Below are 19,584 nucleotides of genomic sequence, written 5' to 3'. Positions count from 1 at the left end.
CACTTTCAGGTGAAGCTTCTTAAAAGGCCAAATGTAACCCTGTACATTCTGGTCTTTCTTCGAATGATTTCAAGGCTGAGACTATCTAAGAAACCCCTGTCTTTTCAAATGTAGCTTTGATGAGAAAAGTAAAAAATCAACACAATGAACTGTGAAACTACTACACCCCACAGTGAGGCAGCAGCTGTTTATTTTGAGGTAACGGTCACAAAGTACAGGATAGAATAATCTTGTTATGATGTAATCTTGAGAGAGGTTTTCTAAGGTAGGATTTGGAGCCTTCCACACTTATCAGATGCCTTCTCATTAGATTTTTCCAGTTTTGCAGTTCTAGATCCAAACTGTATGGCCCATTTTGGCAGAAGGGCAGAGGCTGGGAGTCCAAGTTCCATAGCTGCAAGTGTAAAATAAGCTTCTCACCAACTCCACGGGGTAGAGTGAAGTCTACCTTTTCCCAAACCAGCAGAGAATTTAGAAAAGACACAACATTTTCATCCAGAAAAGGAAATCTAAAATTGATCAAGAAAAATAATAGTGATTGTTACTAAAAATAGTCTGTTAATGACTATTTAAACATTTTAATGGCTAAAATTTAACTACATTAAAAAAGTATTTCAAAACATTTGGCGATTTTATATATATTACAAATATAGCCTAAAGTCTAAATAAATCATTTGTCTATGATAGCAAGAAATAATTCACAAGTTTTTTCAGAGTATCTTTGTGCACGTCCCCAGTATGTTCACGAAATACTCATGAATTTATGTCTGCTTTGAATTTGTCTGCAGAAACTGAACTCTGAGTAATAATCTGCCCTTTGTTTACCTTTCTATAAAAATAGGGGTTTTCCCTTTTTTGATTTTGTTTGTAATATCATCCCATCTTTACCCTGTACCCATACAATGCAATATAGTTATACTGTACTCACTCTTATAAAAGCATTCTTCATCAACATTCTCATCTGAGTGTAACATAATTTCATATGATGCCTTTGGAATTAACTACATCATCAGACAAAGTACTCTCCTCCTTCATCTACCTGATGATGAATTAAATTTCTTTTTTCCTATCCTTCAACCCTTGACCATTTCTCGTTACATTCTGAAGAAGGAGAACAGCTTACGTACTATGTAAGATAGTATTACTTATTTAAAATAGGATTAAGAAGTAGAGCAGCATTACCAATGTCATCTGGAATAGCATTGGCACCACAGGAACACTTGGGTAAAATAGGATTAAGAAGTAGAGCAGCATTACCAATATCATCTGGAATAGCATTGGCACCACAGGAACACTTGGGTAAAATAGGTTTAAGAAGTAGAGCAGAATTACCAATGTCATCTGGAGTAGCATTGACACCACAGGAACACTTGGGTAAAATAGGATTAAGAAGTAGAGCAGCATTACCAATGTCATCTGGAATAGCATTGGCACCACAGGAACACTTGGGTAAAGGCAGTCATAGTCAACAGAAAGGGCAAAGCCACGCAATAAAGGGTGGGGAGGATTCTCAGCCACACAGAGGGGGAAGCACGTGTACGACGATGCCCCTGTCTTCACGAGGCTTACATGATCTCCTCCTTCTTGCCTACTGAATCCTTTTAACAAATGCCATTTATTAGCTAAATAGTTTCACTCATTTCTATTTTTGAGGCAGGGTCTTGCTATGAAGCCCACACTGGCCTTGAACTCATGATTTTCCCAACTCTGTCTGATGAATGTAAACTACTATACTCAGGTTGATAGTTCAACTCTTCATTCCATCACATCTTCCTTTATCCTTAATATTTAAATTGAAAATGCTGCACTTAAGTATGTCTTTACTAGAAGTATGTTTTAGGTAAAAATAAAGCCAAGATTTTAAAAGCATATATGAAAGTACCTGGATCTCTGAAGATTTTATACCCCCTATAACAGTGTTAAATCATGTTTTGTTTTGTTTTGTTTTGTTTTGTTTTGTTTTGTTTTGTTTTAAAGAAAAAAAAACACTCAATAGACAGATATCCAGGACTGGGACCTCTATTGATCACTACAGTAGTCATGCCTACACAGACAAAACCATATTCTACAGTATTGGAGGAGAAAATCATGGTGGGTTTGTGGGACAAAAAAGAAAACAAAACAAAACAAAAACAAACAAACAAACAAACACAAACCTTTAAACTGCCTGTGCTTGGCACTTTAACTGTCCTGTTTCCCTTGTGGTAGTAAAAAGAATGACCCATTCCATCACTTCGGAACATGACTGCAAAGTTGCTTATGTGGAATCAATGACTTCCTGGCTCCAACATCTTTGCTCTTGACCACATTTATAAAGAGACAGCGTGCCTGCTCTCCTGCTTTGCATGGGACCAATCTCCAAGGGAAAGGGAATGTAAAAGCTCCTTTGTAATTTTCTTAAAAAGCATTCAGTAATGAATTACCTTGCTTCCTTTCCATGATCACCAATAACTCTGTCATCACGACCAAGGTTTCTAGAAGAAATGTGACCCAATTCCATTGCTATTTCCTCGTTCAATCCTTCTAGGCCAAGAGACTGAAAGCGGGCATGATGACGGAAATAACCTGCCAACTGTTCATCTGCACCAATCCCAGTAAGAATCACCTACAGAAGAGTAAAGAAATCCAGAGACACGACAAGAGGATAAAGAAAACAAGTTGTGTTTTTCTCATGCAGGCTAAAGAGTTATAGTTCTAACATTTTAGGAAGAAAACTGTGAGTCAGAAAACAGTAAAACAAACAAATATACTATACTAGCAAGTGTAACTATAGTACAGCATATTCATAAACCTTAAATGTTGAAAGCTTCAGTCAAAATTAGGTCTCATAAATTCTGAGCAACAGTCCTGGATCATACCTTTGCACTGCTCTTGTAAGATCTCACAGCATCTTGGGTCACCAACCAACTGATTCCTCTAGAAGCAAACCAGACAGCACAGCCAATGCTGTCATCCAGAACTGTGTCCGATGGCTGAACTAAGTGACATATTCGAGCTCTTCTTAGTTTTTGTGGTTCTTCAAGAGAAACATTCATTTCCACAAAATTCCAAGTTCGAGAAGGGTTGACAGACTGTAGTTCCTTTAGTCCCGCTTTTCCTGTGACTCGGTCTGGTACCTCAGCCTCACCTGGCCCCTCATCCACAGCAGTACTCTGAGAGGACTCTTCAGAAGGGATCTCATGATGGTTCTACTGTTTTCTTTCTCTGTTAGGAGTAGGTAGCCCTGTCTTTTTTTAGGCACAAAAGCCACATTCAGAAGATCAATTGGCTCTTCTAAAGGAATATGACGATCAGCAAGGGCTGCGATCACCATAGAATCAACACCTCCAGAAAACAGGATTGCAATGTTTGCTTTCATGCTGCAAGTTTTTAAAACTTCATTTGATGCCAGGTTTTCTTCCCTAGCTAAACATAAGATGCGTCTCTTGACTGAAACATTGAGGACAACAATGAACTGCTGAACTACTTTTTCTGTGTGTTCATCTGTAAGAAATATCTCAAGTGTCTCTCTTGTACCTGGAATGCTGGAATTGTTTCTACATTGGATTTGCAATGGAATCTCAGGCAGCTTCTTATTTAAGGGAACGACAGGTTTTGAGAGGTACAGGTTGGCTTCATTTATTACCACTGATACAAACTCTGGCAATTGGGCTAGAGTCTGAGTCAGGTCATTACCACATTCTTTGGCAACATTCCCTTTAATGTATTTCCAAGGACATAATTTTAAGATCACAGATCTGGAAACAGCAGCAGAATTGAGATCAATTTGGAAAATTCCAGATGCTGGAACTTCTTGCCACTGGTCTGCAACTCCAGATACCTGGGCACCAACTGACGAAAGGCAGAAACTCTTGCCCAGATTACTAAACTGACAAAGCAAGCTACCAAAAAATCCCTACCAAACCATAAGTGATGGCTAGAGGCCTGATAATAGATAAACAACCATGGACCTTGCACTTTAGAGAAGAGCAGCAAAATTTCAGACTCATTCTTACAGGCAGAAGGGCTACTGAACATAACCTGGGTGTCATTATCTTCTGCTTCAACCTTTACTCCATTAAAAATTTCTCCATTCCATAAGAACACATTGCCATGTTCATCTTCTACAGGTTGGATAGTCAAAACACCTCTTAAATGAAGAACATGACCAGAAAATAAACACTGATAGTTAACAGCAGATTTTTAACAACTGCCTGCTACTATTGGGGCCCCGCCGTCTAAGATTATGCAGCAAATCCTCTTTTAAATCTTTACTGAAATGTTCAACAGAGAAGCTTACAGAACAGCAAATGCCACACATGGTTGTGTGAAGTCAGGCTGACTGTCTTGACTTTGATTATCTCTGAGTTTTCTAATGCTTGGTATTATTTTCTTAGTTCATCTAATGTATCTGTTAGGAGGAAGTAAGAAAAAATATTGAAGTGAAAGTTCGAAAATACTTTCCTATTACTTCATGGACAAAACAGGCTACTTCTCAAGATTAAACCATATGAGATACATTGTACAAATGCCAGCAATAATTCACAATGCTTTAATGACAGACAATGCTGATATTTTGGTAATATTTTCTTTCCACTGAATACATACTTTGTCCAATCACTTGGCTAAACACCTTGGATATATAATTTTTAAATACTTCAAAACCTTAGAGCAGTATTTCTCAACCTTCCTAATGCTGCGACCCTTTAATACAGTTCCTCCTGTTGTGGTGACCCCAACCAAAAAATTATTTTGTTCCTACTTCATAACTGTAATTTTACTACTGTTATGACTTGTAATATAAATATCTGACATGCAAGATATCTGATATGTGACCCCCAAGAGGGTACTGACCCACAGGTTGAGAACTGCTACCTTAGATGTTGAAAGTATTATCCCTGAAAGTCACTGTACAATGATTTTTCATATTTCTGTCAAGCTCTTAAAATATACATGACTACTTTACTTAATAACTAAATCGGATACGTCTTAAAGTTATATTTTTTAATTCCTTGAGAATTTCATACTTGTTTATGATATATTTATGTAATGTTAGCATAAATGATCTAAATCATAATTTTAATGTACTATATACCATTCAGATTTCCACAGCAACTCACCCGATTCTTCTTCAGATTAGAAAGTTCATCCACAATAATTTTCTCTTCTTTAATCTATTAAAGAAAAAAATCTAAAGTGAAAGTTTTCAAAGTATGTTTAGTGAGAACATTTTAAGTCACTGCTTTAAAACTAAAGATGGGGTTGGGGGCTATAATGGACTGCCTGTCTAAATGGACACTGAACAAATCAACAGTACTCAGTCTGGAGTCAGTAGAAGACAGCTTGAGAAGGAGAAGCATAGGCTTGCCAGGGGCCGGTTACCACAGCTCACATCTTTAACCAGGGTGAGCCAGTGCCTACCCAAATTAATACCAATCTTCTAAGCCAGGCAGTGGTGGTGCATGCCTTTAATCTCAGCACTTGAGAGGCAGAGGCAGGCAGATTTCTGAGTTCGAGGCCAGCCTGGTCTACAGAGTGAGTTTTGTGACAGCCAAGGTTGTACAGAGAAACCCCGTCTTGAAAAAACCAAAAACTAAACAAACAAACAAACAAAGAAAAAAACCAAAAAAACAAAGAACAAAAAAAATCTCAATCTTTTAATTTTATAAGGTCTTGCTGTAGACTAATGTTGTGAAAAGCCTCCCAAACATGTGCACAAGGGAAATTTTCCTGAACAGAACACCAATAGTTTATGCTCTAAGATCAAGAACTGACAAATGGGACACCATAAAATTACAAAGATTCTGTAAGGCAAAGGACATCATCAATAGGACAACACAGCAACCAGCAAATTGGGAAAAGATCGTTACCAACCCTACATCTGATAGAGGGCTAATATCTAATATATACTAAGAATTCAAGAAGTTATACTCCAAAGAACAAAATAACCCTATTAAAAATGGGGTACAGAGCTAAACAAAGAATTCTCAACTGAGGGAATACCACATGACTGAGAAGCACCTAAAGAAATGTTCAACATCCTTATTCATCAGGGAAATTCAAATCAAAACAACCCTGAGATTCCACCTCACACCAGTCAGAATGGCTAAGATCAAAAGCTCAGGTGACAGCAAATGCTGTCAAGGATGTAAGAGAACACTCCTCCACTGCTGGTGGAATTGCAAGCTGGTACAACCACTGTGGAAATCAGTTTGGTGGTTCCTCAGAAATTTGGACATAGTACTACCAAAGAACCCAGCTATCCCACTCCTGGGCATATACCCAGAAGATGCTCAATCATGAAATAAGGACACATACTCCACTATGTTTATAGCAGCCTTATGTGTAATAGCCAGAAGCTGGAAGGAACCCATATGTCCCTCAACAGAAGAATGGATACACAAAATGTGGTACATCTACACAATGGAATACTACTGAGCTATAAAAAGCAATGAATTCATGAAATAGTTAGGCAAATGGATAGAACTAGAAAATATCTTGAGTGAGGTAACCCAATCACAAAATAACACACCTGGTATACACTCACTGATAAGTGGATATTATCCCAGAAGTTTGGAATACCAAGATACAATTCACAGACCACATAAAGCTCAAGAAGAAAGAAGACCAAAGTATGGATACTTCAGTCCTTCTTAGACAGGGGAACAAAATATCCATGGGAGGAGATACAGAGACAAAATGTGGAGCAGAAACTGAATGAAAGACCATCCAGAGACTGCCCAACCTGGGGAACCATCCCATATACAGTTACCAAACCCAGACACTATTGTGGATGCCAACAAGTACTTGCTGACAGGAGCCTGATACAGCTGTATCCTAAGAGGTTCTGCTATATATGCAGCTGGAGCCATGAGTCCTACCATGTGTTTTCTTTGCTTGGTGATTTAGTCCCAGGGAGCTTTGGGGGTACTGGTGAGTTCATATTGTTGTTCCTCCTAGGGGGCTGCAAACCCCTTCAGCTCTTGGGTACTTTCTCTAGCGCCTTCATTGGGGACCCTGTGATCTATCCAATGGATGGCTGTGAGCATCCACTTCTGTATTTGTCAGGCACTGGTGGAGCCTCTCAGGAGACAGCTATATCAGGATCCTGTAAGCAAGTCCTTGTTGGCATCCACAATAATGTCTGGATTTGGTGGTTGTATATGGGATGTATCCCCAGGTGGGGCAGTCTATGGATAGTCCTTCCTTTACTCTCTGCTCCACACTTTTTCTCTGTAACTGGTTCCATGGGTATTTTGTTCCCCCTTCTAAGAAGGATGGAAGTATCCACAGTTTGGTCTTCCTTCTTCTTGAGTTTGTATGAAGTATTTATCTGTACAAAATTACATAAAATATTTACTCCTTTTTCCCAAAAACATTATTGTTAGATCTCTCTCACTTGCTCGCTTGCTTGCTCTTTTTCTGTGTCTCTGTGTCTGTCTTTTTTTTTTAAGCTGTACATGTAAGTGCAGGCAACTATGACAATCAGTAGAAGGCACTAGGTCAACCGGGAGCTGGAATTACAAGTGATTATTAGTCCTGGGACATGAGTTCTGGCAACCAAAATAAGATCATCTCCAAGAACAGAAATGCTCTTACCACAATCACTTTCTCCAGATGACTCCACTCTGCTTCAAGAAAGCTATTGATGAACTGGACTTGACTATGGGGAGAAATGTGTCAGGCAGTTCTTCCTCAGAAGAACTATTTAGTGTCTGACTAAAAACTAAGTAGCTCTTTATCAGGAGAGACTGGAGGAAGACTTCCCTCCCCCCACAAAAAAAAGAAAAGAAAAAAAAAACACTCATTGAACATCCATTCCACAAATGTAAGGGCAACCACATTCATAAAAGAAACTTTACTAAAGCTCAAAAACCACATTGAATCCCACACAATAAATGTGGGAGACTTCAACATCTCACTCTTACTAATGGACAGAACATTGAAACAGAAATACAGACATACAGTGAAACAAATAGAGGTAATAAACCAAATGGATTTAACAAATATCTATAGAACATTTCATCCTAAAAAGAATATACCTTCTTCTCAGCAACTCATGGTACCTTTTCCAAAATTGATCATATAATCAGTCACAAAACAAGCATCAATTGATACAGGAACATTGAAATGATCTCGTGCATCCTATCAGATCACCACGGACTAAGGCTAGGTTTCAATAACAACAAAAACAACAGAAACTCCACATATACATGGAAACTGAACAACTTTCTACTCTACTCAATAATAACTTGGTCAGGGAAGAAATAAAGAAATTAAAGATTTCCTGGAATTCCATGAAAACGATGACACAACATACCCAAACTTATGGGACACAGTGAAAGCAGTGCTGAGGAAAACTCATAGCAATAAGTGTCCTGGTAAAGAAATTGGAGAGATTGTACACTAGCAATTTAACAGCACACCTGAGAGCTCTAGAGCAACAAAAGGCTAACACACCAAAAAGAACAAGATAGCAGGAAATTGTCAAACTCAGGGTCAGGCCTAAATAGAAACAGAGAATGATACAAAGAATCAACAACACCAAAAGCTGGTTCTTTGAAAAAATCAACATGATAGATAAACCACTAGCCAAGCTAACTAAAGGCCAGAGCCAGCATACAAACTAACAAAATCAGAAATGAAAAGGGAGACATAACAACAGAAACTGAGAAGATTCAAAAAATGATCAGATCCAACATGCTTATACTTAACAAAACTGGAATATCTAGGTGAAATGGATGATCTTCTAGACAGATCACCACATATCAAAGTTAAAAGAAGAGCAGGTAAATCTAAACAGGCCCATATCCCCTAAAGAAATAGAAAAGGTAATTAAAAACCTCCCAACCAAAAAAAAAAAAAAAAAAAAAAAAGCCCAGAGCCAGATAGCTTTAGTCCAGATTTCTACCAGACCTTCAAAGAAGATCTAATAGTAATAGTTTCTAATAGTTTCATAAAGTAGAACAGAAGAAACTCAACCTAATTCATTCTATGAAGCCAAAATTACTCTGATACCTAAACCACACAAGGACCCCACAAAGAAGAGAAATTCATACCAATCTTGCTTATGAATATAGATGCAAAAATATTCAGTAAAATTCTTGCAAACACATCAAAACCATCATTGACCCCAATAAAGTAGGCTTCATATCAGGGATGCAAGTTTGGCTCAATATACTAAAATCCATTAAAGCCGGGCGTGGTGACACACTCCTTTAATCCCAGCACTTGGGAGGCAGAGGCAGGCAGATTTCTGAGTTCGAGCCCAGCCTGGTCTACAGAGTGAGTTCCAGGACAGCCACAGCTATAAGAAAAACCCTGTCTTGAAAAACCAAAAAATAAATTAATTAATTAAAATAAAATAATAAAATCCATTAAAATGGTCCACTATATAAACAAACTAAAAAAAAAAAATCCCATGGTCATTTCATTAGATGCATTTGACAAAACAAAACCCTTTTATGGTAAAAGTATTGGCAAGATCAGGAATTCAAGGCCCAGCCTCCCCATATCTATTCAATATAGTTCTGGAAGTTCTACCTAGAGCAATAAGACAACAAAAGGAGATCAAGTGGCTACAACTTGGCAAAGAAGTCAAGATATCACTATTTGTAGATGATATGCTAGTATATATAAACAACCCCAAAAATTCTACCAAAGAATTTCTATAGCTGATAAACAACTTCAGCAAAGTGTCTAGATATAAAATTAACTCAAATAAATCTGTAGCCTTCCTTTATATAAATAATAAATGGGCTGAAAGAGAAATTAGTGAAACACGACCCTTCACAATAGTCACAAATAATATAAACTATCTTGGGGTAACTCTAACCAACAAGTGAAAGATCTGTTTGACAAGAATTTCAAGTCTCTCATGAAAGAAATCAAAGAAGACCTCAGAAAATGGAAAGATATCCCATTCTTGTAGCTTGGTAGAATTAACATCATAAAAGTGGCCATCTTACCAAAAGCAATCTACAGATTCTACACAATAACCGTCAAAATTCCAACACATCTCTTCAAAAACATGGAAAGAGCAATTCTCAATTTCATCTGGAAAAACAAACAAACAAACAAAAAACAAAATAGTGAAATCAATTCTTTTTTAATTAAATTTTTTTATTTACATTTCAAATGATATCCCCTTTCCTAGTTTCCCCTCCAAAAATCCCCTATCCCTCCTACCTCCCCCTGTTCCCCAACCCACCGACTCCTTCTTTCCTCTGGCATTCCCCTATACTGGAGCATAGAACCTTCACAGGACCAAGGACCTCTCCTCCCATTGATGACCAACTAGGCCATCCTCTGCTACATATGCAGCTGGAGCCACGAGTCCCACCATGTGTTTTCTTTGCTTGGTGGTTTGGTCCCAGGGAGCTCTGGGAGGTACTGGTTAGTTCATATTGTTGTTCCTCCTAGGGGGCTGCAAACCCCTTCAGCTCTTGGGTACTTTCTCTAGCTCCTTCACTGGGGAAAACAATTCTTAACAATAAAAGAACTTCTGGAGAAATCACCATCCCTGACCTCAAGCTATACTACAGAATCAATAGTGATTAAAAACTGCATGGAATTAGTACAAAGACAAACAGGTTGATCAATGGAATAGAATTAAGGACCCAGCAATAAAACCACACACTTATGGACAATTGATCTTTGATAAAGATGCCAAAATATACATTGGAAAAAAGAAAGCATCTTCCAATAAATGGTGCTGGTCTTACTGGCAGTGTGTATGTAGAAAAATGAAAATAGACCCATATTTGTCACCTTGCACAAAACTCAAGTCCAAGTGATCAAGGACCTCAACATAAAAACAGATAAACTGAATCTAATAGGAAAGAAAGTGGAAAGAGCCTTGAACTCATTTGCATGGGGTTGGGTGTGATTTCCTCAACAGAACTCCAACGGTTCCACCTCTAAGATTAAGAACTGATGAATGGGACTTCATGAAACTAAAAAGCTTGTGTACAGCAAAGGACATTGTCAATAGGAAAAATAGGCAACCTACAGATTGGGAAAAAAAAACTCCACTAACCTCACATCTGATACAGAGCTTATATCCGAAACATGTAAAGAACTCAAGAAACTAAGCAACGACAACAACAACAACAAAACAACCCAATCAAAAAACTGTGTGTAGAACTAAACAGAGAATTCACAACAAAGGAATCTCGAATGGCTGAGAAGCACTGAAAGAAATATTCAAAGTCCTTAGTGATCATGGGAAGACCAGCAGACTCAATTAACCTAGACCCCCGATATCACTCAGACACTAAGCCACCAACCAGACAACATACAAGAGCTCATGTGAGGCCCCCAACATATATACAGCAGAAGACTGCCTGGTCTGGCCTCAGTAAGAGAAGATGCATCTAAACCTCCAGAGACTTGAGGCCCCAGGGAGTGGGGAGGTCTGGTGGGGTTGGGGTGGGGGTTGAGTACATTCTTTTGGAGACTGTGGAGGACTTATGAGATGAGGAACAGTCAGAGAGCAGACCAAAAGGGCGAATAACCACTCGACTGCAAAAAAAAAAAAAAAAGGTTATGAAGAATAAAAAATAAAAATAAACATAACAACAAAAAAGGAAACTTGCTGTTCTGGAAAGTGGTGCTGATATGCAGAGGGACCTAAAAGTGAGACTAGAAGGGAGGGCAAGGAGATAGACCTGTGTCCCCCACTGTAGACCTTACTGCCTGTGATGAGTATGTATGAACGTCAACCAATCATAAATCTGATTATTCTTCTTCTTCTTGTTTGAAAACACACAAAATTTCTACTTTCCTAGAGCAAAACAAGCATGAAAAGCCTATCAAAGGACACACTTCCACATGTGCCCAGATATTAGTCTCTCATCTGGGAGAGCTGAGGGCATCCTTCCAGACCTGGGCTCTATGGATACGTCAGCCCCAGTTCCCACAGTAGAAGAATCCCTATGTAGGAGAGTGCAGGAGTGACTTCCTTCCATGACTCTTGCCTCTGTTCCTGCTTGGCTTTTTACCCTGACTTTCCTCAGTGAAGGATCTATACTGGGATAAGCAAAGTCTATTAGCCATTTACTCCCTAAGATGCTTTTGGCCTTGGCATTGATCGCATCATAGAATGCGAACTGGGACAGCAAACAGCGGAAAGGTAGTCAGTCCTACAGTCCAAGAATTCTTGCAGGATATTTGATGAAACTCTTAACCCAGAGATTGTGTTGTTTCCTTGAAAAAAAAATGTTCCTAGTATTGGCGCAGCTCACTTTTAGTATACATTTTAATCCCAAACAACAAAGATAAAGTTAATATTGGAGAAAGTAGCACCATGCTTGAGAGTTATATCTAATTGAGTAGTAAAAAGTGATGAATCAGAGAAACAGTTGACAGAAGAGGACATGCCTCACTCTCATGAAAAGAAAGGGGAAAGAGGCTTCATAAGAAAAAGAAGTTCAGAGAGAGAAAAGAAGACAAGGAAGCAGTTTCATTGGGAGAGATTTACAGAGATCAGAAAGAACCTGGAAGTGGTGAGTTTATCCCATAGTAAGTCTCAGATGCAAAAGCATTCTAGTCCCAGATAAGATCATATGGAGGCTCCAAGCTTCTAGTACTAGGTTTAAGTTACCACAATGAGGCAGTAAGCTGAGAGACTACATTTACACTAAGAGAAAAAAAATCATACATTTGCAAGGGAGAAACAATGAAATACCCTAGTCCATTGCTTGAAGGGGAGCAGGTCCTGTTTCTAAGGAGACTATGAGCAGGACCAGGGATGTCGATAAGGACATAGTGGTTCTTTATTGTGTCCCCCAGTCCATTCCAGTCCTTATGAGCTAGTTTATGTCTTAAAGGCAAGCAAGAGCTCGACTTCTGGTTCAGAATGAGATCCTGTCCCACGAATGAGCAGTGTCTCAGCAAAGAGTCAGGAATGACTGAAGAACTTCCCAGAAACTGTCCAGAGGCTGGAGCAGTTCTCTAGGAGGTATCCTAATATTCTCTGTAAAATTGACTTAAGGGCAAATTATCTCACAGGATCACAAGAACTAAAAATCCATTGTCCTATATTTGAGGAGTCAACTCGGTGGTTTTGTAACACTCCCTGAGGTGAAGAGGCATATCAGGAGCCTGGAGGGAAGTCCTAAGACACCTCAGTGTTCTCAGAAGATGAGTATCTTCATGCCAAAGATAATCTAGAGGAATCCACCTCTTTAACATCTAATTTGGACCTTTAATGCATACTGAAAGCAAGACTCTGGGTCAGAACAAAGAATGACAGGTTTAGAGTAGAGAGAGCCAAGAGCTCCCCGTGCCATGGATCTTTCTGCCTTTGTTCCTCCAGAAGCTTGTGAATGTGGCTTTGACAAAACTCCCTTGTAGAGAGACTCTTCTATGAGCTCCATAGAAGCATTGCCTGCCAATATAAAGCTCTGTGCTATTGGCTGAGGCAGGAAAGAGAAGAGAGAACCAGCAGCAGATAGGTTCCTGGAAAAGAGTCAAGAGCAGGAGTTTGACCCTGAAATCTGAGGAAGTCAGATTCATGAAACTGAGGACAGGGAATCAAAATGTGCCAGATATTGACTAGAATAAAAAAGTTATAAACGTTATAAGATAGTCTGTGAATAGGCCAGTGCTTATGGGCTTGGAACATATTCATAAGTTACTAAGTCTAAGAGTCGTTATTCTTGGAACAATGAAGCTGGCTAGAAGGCAGTAGTTACCAATAGCACACTGAATATGAGGCTAGAATACAGGCTTAGGGCCTGAGAACTCTTGTACAAAAGTAGCAGTGAACCACAGAGAGACAATGCAGAAGGTAGCTCTAAAATACATAAATAAGTAAATAAATAACCCAATGAGGAGAAATTAAGGGCTTTCTACTGGACCCTCGGTGCACTTCCCAGGTGCTGCTCCTTTAATTAGAGTCTCATGAACCAATACAGCTGGAGGGTGCAGGGCTGATCAAAGTCTCTCTCAAGCTGCAGGTTTAATGCACTTCCCTGGTGCAGCAGAGGAACTGAGCAGGCTGTCAGAAACCAGCATGTGCCTGTGAGAGGAGCCTGCAATGGCCCCTAGACAGAAACAATGCAGTGGCATTCTGAGACCCTAATCTACCTTCCCAGGGTGGCAGCAGACACAGGGGAAAGAGCAGCTCTAACCAAAAACAACTGACAAGGGCAGTCTGCTGGACAAAGCAGAGAAATAGAAGCTAGCTGCCATAGATATGCACTGGCCTCAGGAGCCTGCAAAAAGACAGAAGGCAGAAAGAACATGTCACTGAGCTGTGGTGGCACTGCAAAGCCCCAAAATTCTAGATGGAAATGTATTCACTTTGAAAACAATAAAGGAGAATAAAAGAATCTGGGTATAAAAAAATCTTAGAAAGAAATAATTTGCTTGTTAATAATATAATCAGGTCTTCAAAGGAAGGAGAGAGAGAGAGTAAAAAACAAATACTGTTAAGAAATGGAGAAAATTACAATGACCCATGTCATTTGGACCCCATATAATATCTTTTTGACTGTAAGCAAGAAATGATTATATGTTCGGTAATGATTGTAGTTTTATATATCACCTCTAAGTAGGTTCAGAATAAATCAGACTTAGATAAAACAGAAACAGCATGGAATGCTGGGTGAGAGGCCATAGAACCGAGATGAGAGGATTCTTAAAATCAGAATAAAGAATCTTGAAAGAATCTAATCTGGATCCAAGAATGAAAGCAGAAACAGAATTTTCAGAAGAGAAAATAGCACAAAGGAAAAGACACTGGCAGCCCATAGAGGCTCAATATTCTCAGTCAAGAATCCAGATTCTGCTTAATAATGCCTCATTAAAGCCATAACATAAAAGAGATTATGCATTTCATTTTGTAGGGTTGGCCAAAGCTTATTTATGGTCTAGGCATTTCTTCAAGAATAATTAAGTCTCAGAATCCTATTCTGGGAACAAAGTGTCTGGTAGAAAAGCTCCCAGTTACATTTTGTGATGACTTAGCCTCTCTCAGCAGAACACTTGTCCAAAAGGAACTTAATCCTTAAAAGGCCAAATGGTTGGTTTGACATACTCAGCATCCAGCTACAAAGGACACCGAAGCACTCTGCTGCCTGTAATTGCTAAACAAGTAAACATATGTCTCTCTTGACTGAAGCAGAAGCTCATAGAGGGTAGTCAAATTTTCATGAGAGTGGGAAGGCCACTGTGGGTTATATAACCTTCTCTGCTTGGTGCATTTCATGCTCTGACCTCACAAAGAACCACTGTGATGGAAGAATGAGGGCCCACTGCATAAAACTGTGGATCAGCCTGTTTCTCTTGTCCATACAGAGCAGGAAGCCGGTTTTGGTAACCTGTGGGACTCCTTCGTAGCAGTCTAGTTTGTCAGTTGTCGGGCTGTTGTACCTTACAACCTGTGTGCACCAGAGCACAGGGATCACTTAGCCTCATGGCCAGCAACTCTAAAAAGAAGGATGTTGGAAGTCAGTACGAGGTGCTTTTCACTCTTGGCCATGGTTCATTTGGCACCGTGAAACTGGCCTGTCACTTGAAAACCAAGGCACTGGTTGCCATAAAAATGGTAGAGCTCAGCAAGAAGAACATCAGGGGAATCCGTGCAGAGATAACCACATTAGAGAAACTACAGCATCCTAACATCATCTGCCTCTTCCAGGTGCTGGTAACATCTAAGCACATTAATATCGTTACTGAATATATTCCAGGAGGAAACTTGTTTGACATCATAAAGGAGGATGGCCCAATGCATGAGGAAGAGGCAAGCAGAATATTTGGGCAGGTAGTGTCAGCTTTAAAATACTGCCACAACCAGGATATTGTCCATCAGGACATAAAAGCACAGAATATCCTGAGGGATGAGGATGGGAATGTCAAAATTATAGACTTTGGCCTGGCCATTAGATGTAGATCTGGCAGGTTACTGAAACGGCAGTGTGGGACCAAGAGCTGTTTTGCCCCAGAGCTCGTACTACAGGAGCCATATGATGGCAAGAAGGCAGATGTGTGGAGTTTGGGCGTACTACTTTATTTTATCACCACCGGGTACTACCCCTTCAGAGGAAGCACCATGAAAGAGATGGAGGAAAAGATAGCTACGGGGACCTATGACATTCCAACTCATATCTCTGGACAACTTGAAAACCTAATACACCAGATCCTCACAGTTCCCCCAGAGATGAGGCCCTCCATTGAAGATATTGAGAAACATCCATGGGTCAAGAAAACTGAGGTAAATAACCCAACTGTGACCGATCCAGATTATAACATCATTGAAATGCTCTGTGGCATGGGATTTGATGCTAATGAGATCTTAGAATCCCTGCAAAGAAAAAAATATAATGAATCAATGGGGGCATACTTGATTCTAAAAGCACAGGTAGACAAGGGGCTTGAGCACACATCTACCATCTCAGCCAAGCCTGTGGATCGGTGCCCTACACCACCCCCTTCACCACCAGCACATCCCTCTATCTCTAGTCGTCTCCTAAAGAGAAGGGCCAGTGAGCCCAACTTTAGCCTCCTCCACATCCAGCCGTCAGGAGAACACAGGCCTGTTTCCCTGGCACTATCAGGACACAAGGTGGCCAGAAGTGTCTCCATGCCACCCATTTCTCTACACTATCCTGAGAAAAAAACCAACAGTTCTAGCTTTGCCCTCCATTCTGGAGCTGTGGCTGCTCCATCTGTCGGCAACAGCATATTGGAGGATGAATTGCCTGTGCCACCTGATCAAGAGTGTGACATGGGTGCTTGCTTCGGCAGCACATATACTAAACAGTGTGACATGAAAACACCATCTCCCCCTCAGAAGATGAGCCGCTTCAAGAGAATGTGCAAGAGAATCAGGGCTTGCCTGTCACAACTCTGCTGTATCCCGCGGGCTCCCAATACAAAAAAGAAGCATACATCCTCCAATAAAATAGCTCCCTGAAAGCAGCAAGAGGCAGAACCTGATGAAAAGGTAAGCAGGTATGGGAGGGGGCATATCTGCTTTATATTTTATTTTCTATGTCTTTATTCATGTCTTTTTATAGGAGAAAAATCAGAAAGCTGTACATTTCCAGGGCCTCCTGGAATGGTCAGATATATTTCTACACCAGCTGGATTAAACCCTGCTCCTTGGCTTACCACCATGTGAAGAAATCCTGCTTGAGAATGCCTAGGAGCTACCTAATGCAACTGAACTAGCAGTAATCAGCAAGAGACTTCGGGTACAGCCAGGGTGGAAGGGGGCTTGTGGAGCTGTTGTCCACAGGAAACATATTCAGAGACTCTGCTTGGGGACCTAACGACTGACAGAGTGATCATGGTCAAAGTACAAAGGGACCACCTCAATGGTTCCCTACAATTCCATTGGACAGGCAGGCAGAGTGTGCTGAGCCCTGTGAAGTCTGACATTGCTGCCTGGATGCCCACATGGGGAAACCAAGCTGCAAACCCACTTCTTGTGTATCCTGCGTGCCCTATCTAGGGGAGATGGTAGCAGTGTCACCAGAATCTCCACAGTGGCATTCGGAGCCTGGGCATACAGCACCATGCTGGTCTTTCAAACCACCTCCTATCTACCACAGGGTAGCTGGTAGAGCATCTTCACAGCCACCAGGCTCCAGGAAACAAAGCCTCATCCTGATTGCCCAGGACACTGACCCTGGCCTTCTTGGCTATCCTTTCCTCCCATCATCTGATCTGCTACCAATAAGGAGAAACGTGTTCCCAGGTCTGTAGAGGCCTGCTCCAGAGCAAGCAAGAAGCAGAACTGCAAAGTACCTCCCATGGCTCTGTTCTTCAAGGTTTACCTACGCATTCAGCACATGTGCCGCCTTGGGTAGCTCCTGCACAGGTACAGGACATTCTGTGTGACACCTATTCAGCATCCCACACTTGTGCATACCTAGGATGTGACAACATGGTGTCTCATACTAACCAAGCTCCCTTAGCTCTTATAGTAAAGTTTGAGAGGTCTCTGAACTTCCCATCCTCCTGAGAGACCACCCGAGGTGACTTGGGACATTGTATGCAGCTGACAGCAGGAAGCTTGGGGGACTTAGAAAGTGGAGTTCAAGAGGCCCCTTGGTCTTGCAAACTTTATATGCCCCAGGACAGGTGAATGCCAAGGCCAAGAAGTGGGAGTGAGTGGGTAGGGGAACAGAGCAGGGGGAAGGTATAGGGGACTTTTTAGGATAGCATTTGAAATGTAAATGAAGAAAATATCTAATAAAAAATGTCAAAAAAAATTTCAAAAAAAAAAAAGTGGGCTTCAGGTGTGAGAAATGCAGGTGCCTCCAGCATGTGATCTGGCACTACATGGTAAAAGTACTCCAGCTTGGGAAAATCCAGGCTTCTGTCTACCATGACAGTGTGGTGAGTCTGTGCTGGCTGAAGGACCACAAACGGAGGTTTAGAGGACACAGAGATACAGAATGCTTTCATCACGGAGATCAGTCAGCCTGGCTGTCCTGCTTTCCTGTGAAAAGTGTGGGCATAGGCACACAGCACATCTCTCTAACTGTGCTCAAGAAAGCTGCAAAACTTATGAGTGAACCTCAAAGGCCTGAGAAACTAGAATGTTCCTTTCCTAAACATTCACCAACTTTCTGACATCAGTCTTCCACATCTAAAGAGCTTGGAGGAGGGCCTCTTCTGATTTCTTAGAGGGTAGCCTCAGGACCTATGTCACTCCATTTCTTTGAAATTTTGTTCCCAGTGTGTGGGCTGTTCAGAAAGGTTGGACTCAGTATCTTAGCCAGCTAGCTTGCTCTTTGCTTTCTGGGCTGGGCCTGCCCATGTGCTCCCTCTACAACCACCTGTGTACCAGTTCATTGCTCCCAGTGGCCGCCACCGCTCCCAACACTGAAAACTGTCAGACTCATGACTAGAGGCTTCAGCTTCTCATTTTCCTTAGGTTCAAAGCTGACATCTTGTAGCATGTCCTCCCTGGCCCTCTCAGCTTGTCTCCACATTATGCCCGACACTGTTTTCACTCAGCCATCAGCTCATCACTGGGATGTCTCTGGTGGGTCCTCAACTCATTGCTTTCTAGACATAGGTTATGATTTCACAGCAGACTCCTTTACTTTCTGGTTAATCCTTTTTACTGTTTTCTCTGCCAGGTCCTTTTCCAGGTGTGGAGCCCATCCCTCCAAGAAAGGTTAGGGACTGCTCAGGCTTTCATGCCATTTTCCTTCTGCTAACCTGCACTACTTTGAGTAGGTCCAATTCAGTGCTACTATGTATGTATGAACCTTACAGACATTACCCGAATTTTCACCATTGGTATGGCTCTGAGAGCATGTAACCTTGAAAAGCATTTTAAATTATTTTTACTCACTTACTTACCTATTCTCTGACTCCTCTATCCTGTCTCTGTCTCTGTCTCTCTCTCTGTCTCTCTGTCTCTCTGTCTCTGTCTCTCTCTCTCTCTCTCTCTCTCTCTCTCTCTCCTATTTGTGTTTCTATATCTCTATTAGTCCTGCTTTGTCCCTTTCTCTGCATTTGTTTCTGACTGTCTCCTGTACTCATTCTTTCTCTGCCTCTGTGGCTCTCTGCCCATGCCCAGTTGGGGGGGGGGGCATAACATGAATATTTTCTGTGGAGCCTGTAGAGTTCAGAGGTTAA

The 19,584-nt window shown here is 40.8% G+C and overlaps 1 protein-coding gene and 1 pseudogene across 1 annotated transcript; one reads left to right on the top strand and one right to left on the bottom strand.

Moving 5' to 3' along the window:
• Positions 1–260: 260 nt before the first annotated feature.
• On the bottom strand, positions 261–4,300 carry LOC110304102 (asparagine synthetase domain-containing protein 1-like; annotated as a pseudogene).
• Positions 4,301–15,400: 11,100 nt separating this feature from the next.
• Positions 15,401–16,911, top strand: LOC110300649 (putative sperm motility kinase W). Its single transcript, XM_021170907.2, has one exon. The coding sequence runs from the start codon at positions 15,401–15,403 to the stop codon at positions 16,898–16,900; it is 1,500 nt and encodes a 499-aa protein (XP_021026566.1). The 3' UTR covers positions 16,901–16,911.
• The last annotated feature ends 2,673 nt before the right edge of the window (positions 16,912–19,584 follow it).

Source organism: Mus caroli, unplaced genomic scaffold (assembly GCF_978045245.1).
Source record: "Mus caroli unplaced genomic scaffold, Mus_caroli_1 scaffold_1, whole genome shotgun sequence".
NCBI lineage: Eukaryota > Metazoa > Chordata > Mammalia > Rodentia > Muridae > Mus > Mus caroli.
Note: the sequence above shows the minus strand (reverse complement) of the source record. Positions and strands in the feature narration are given on the sequence as shown.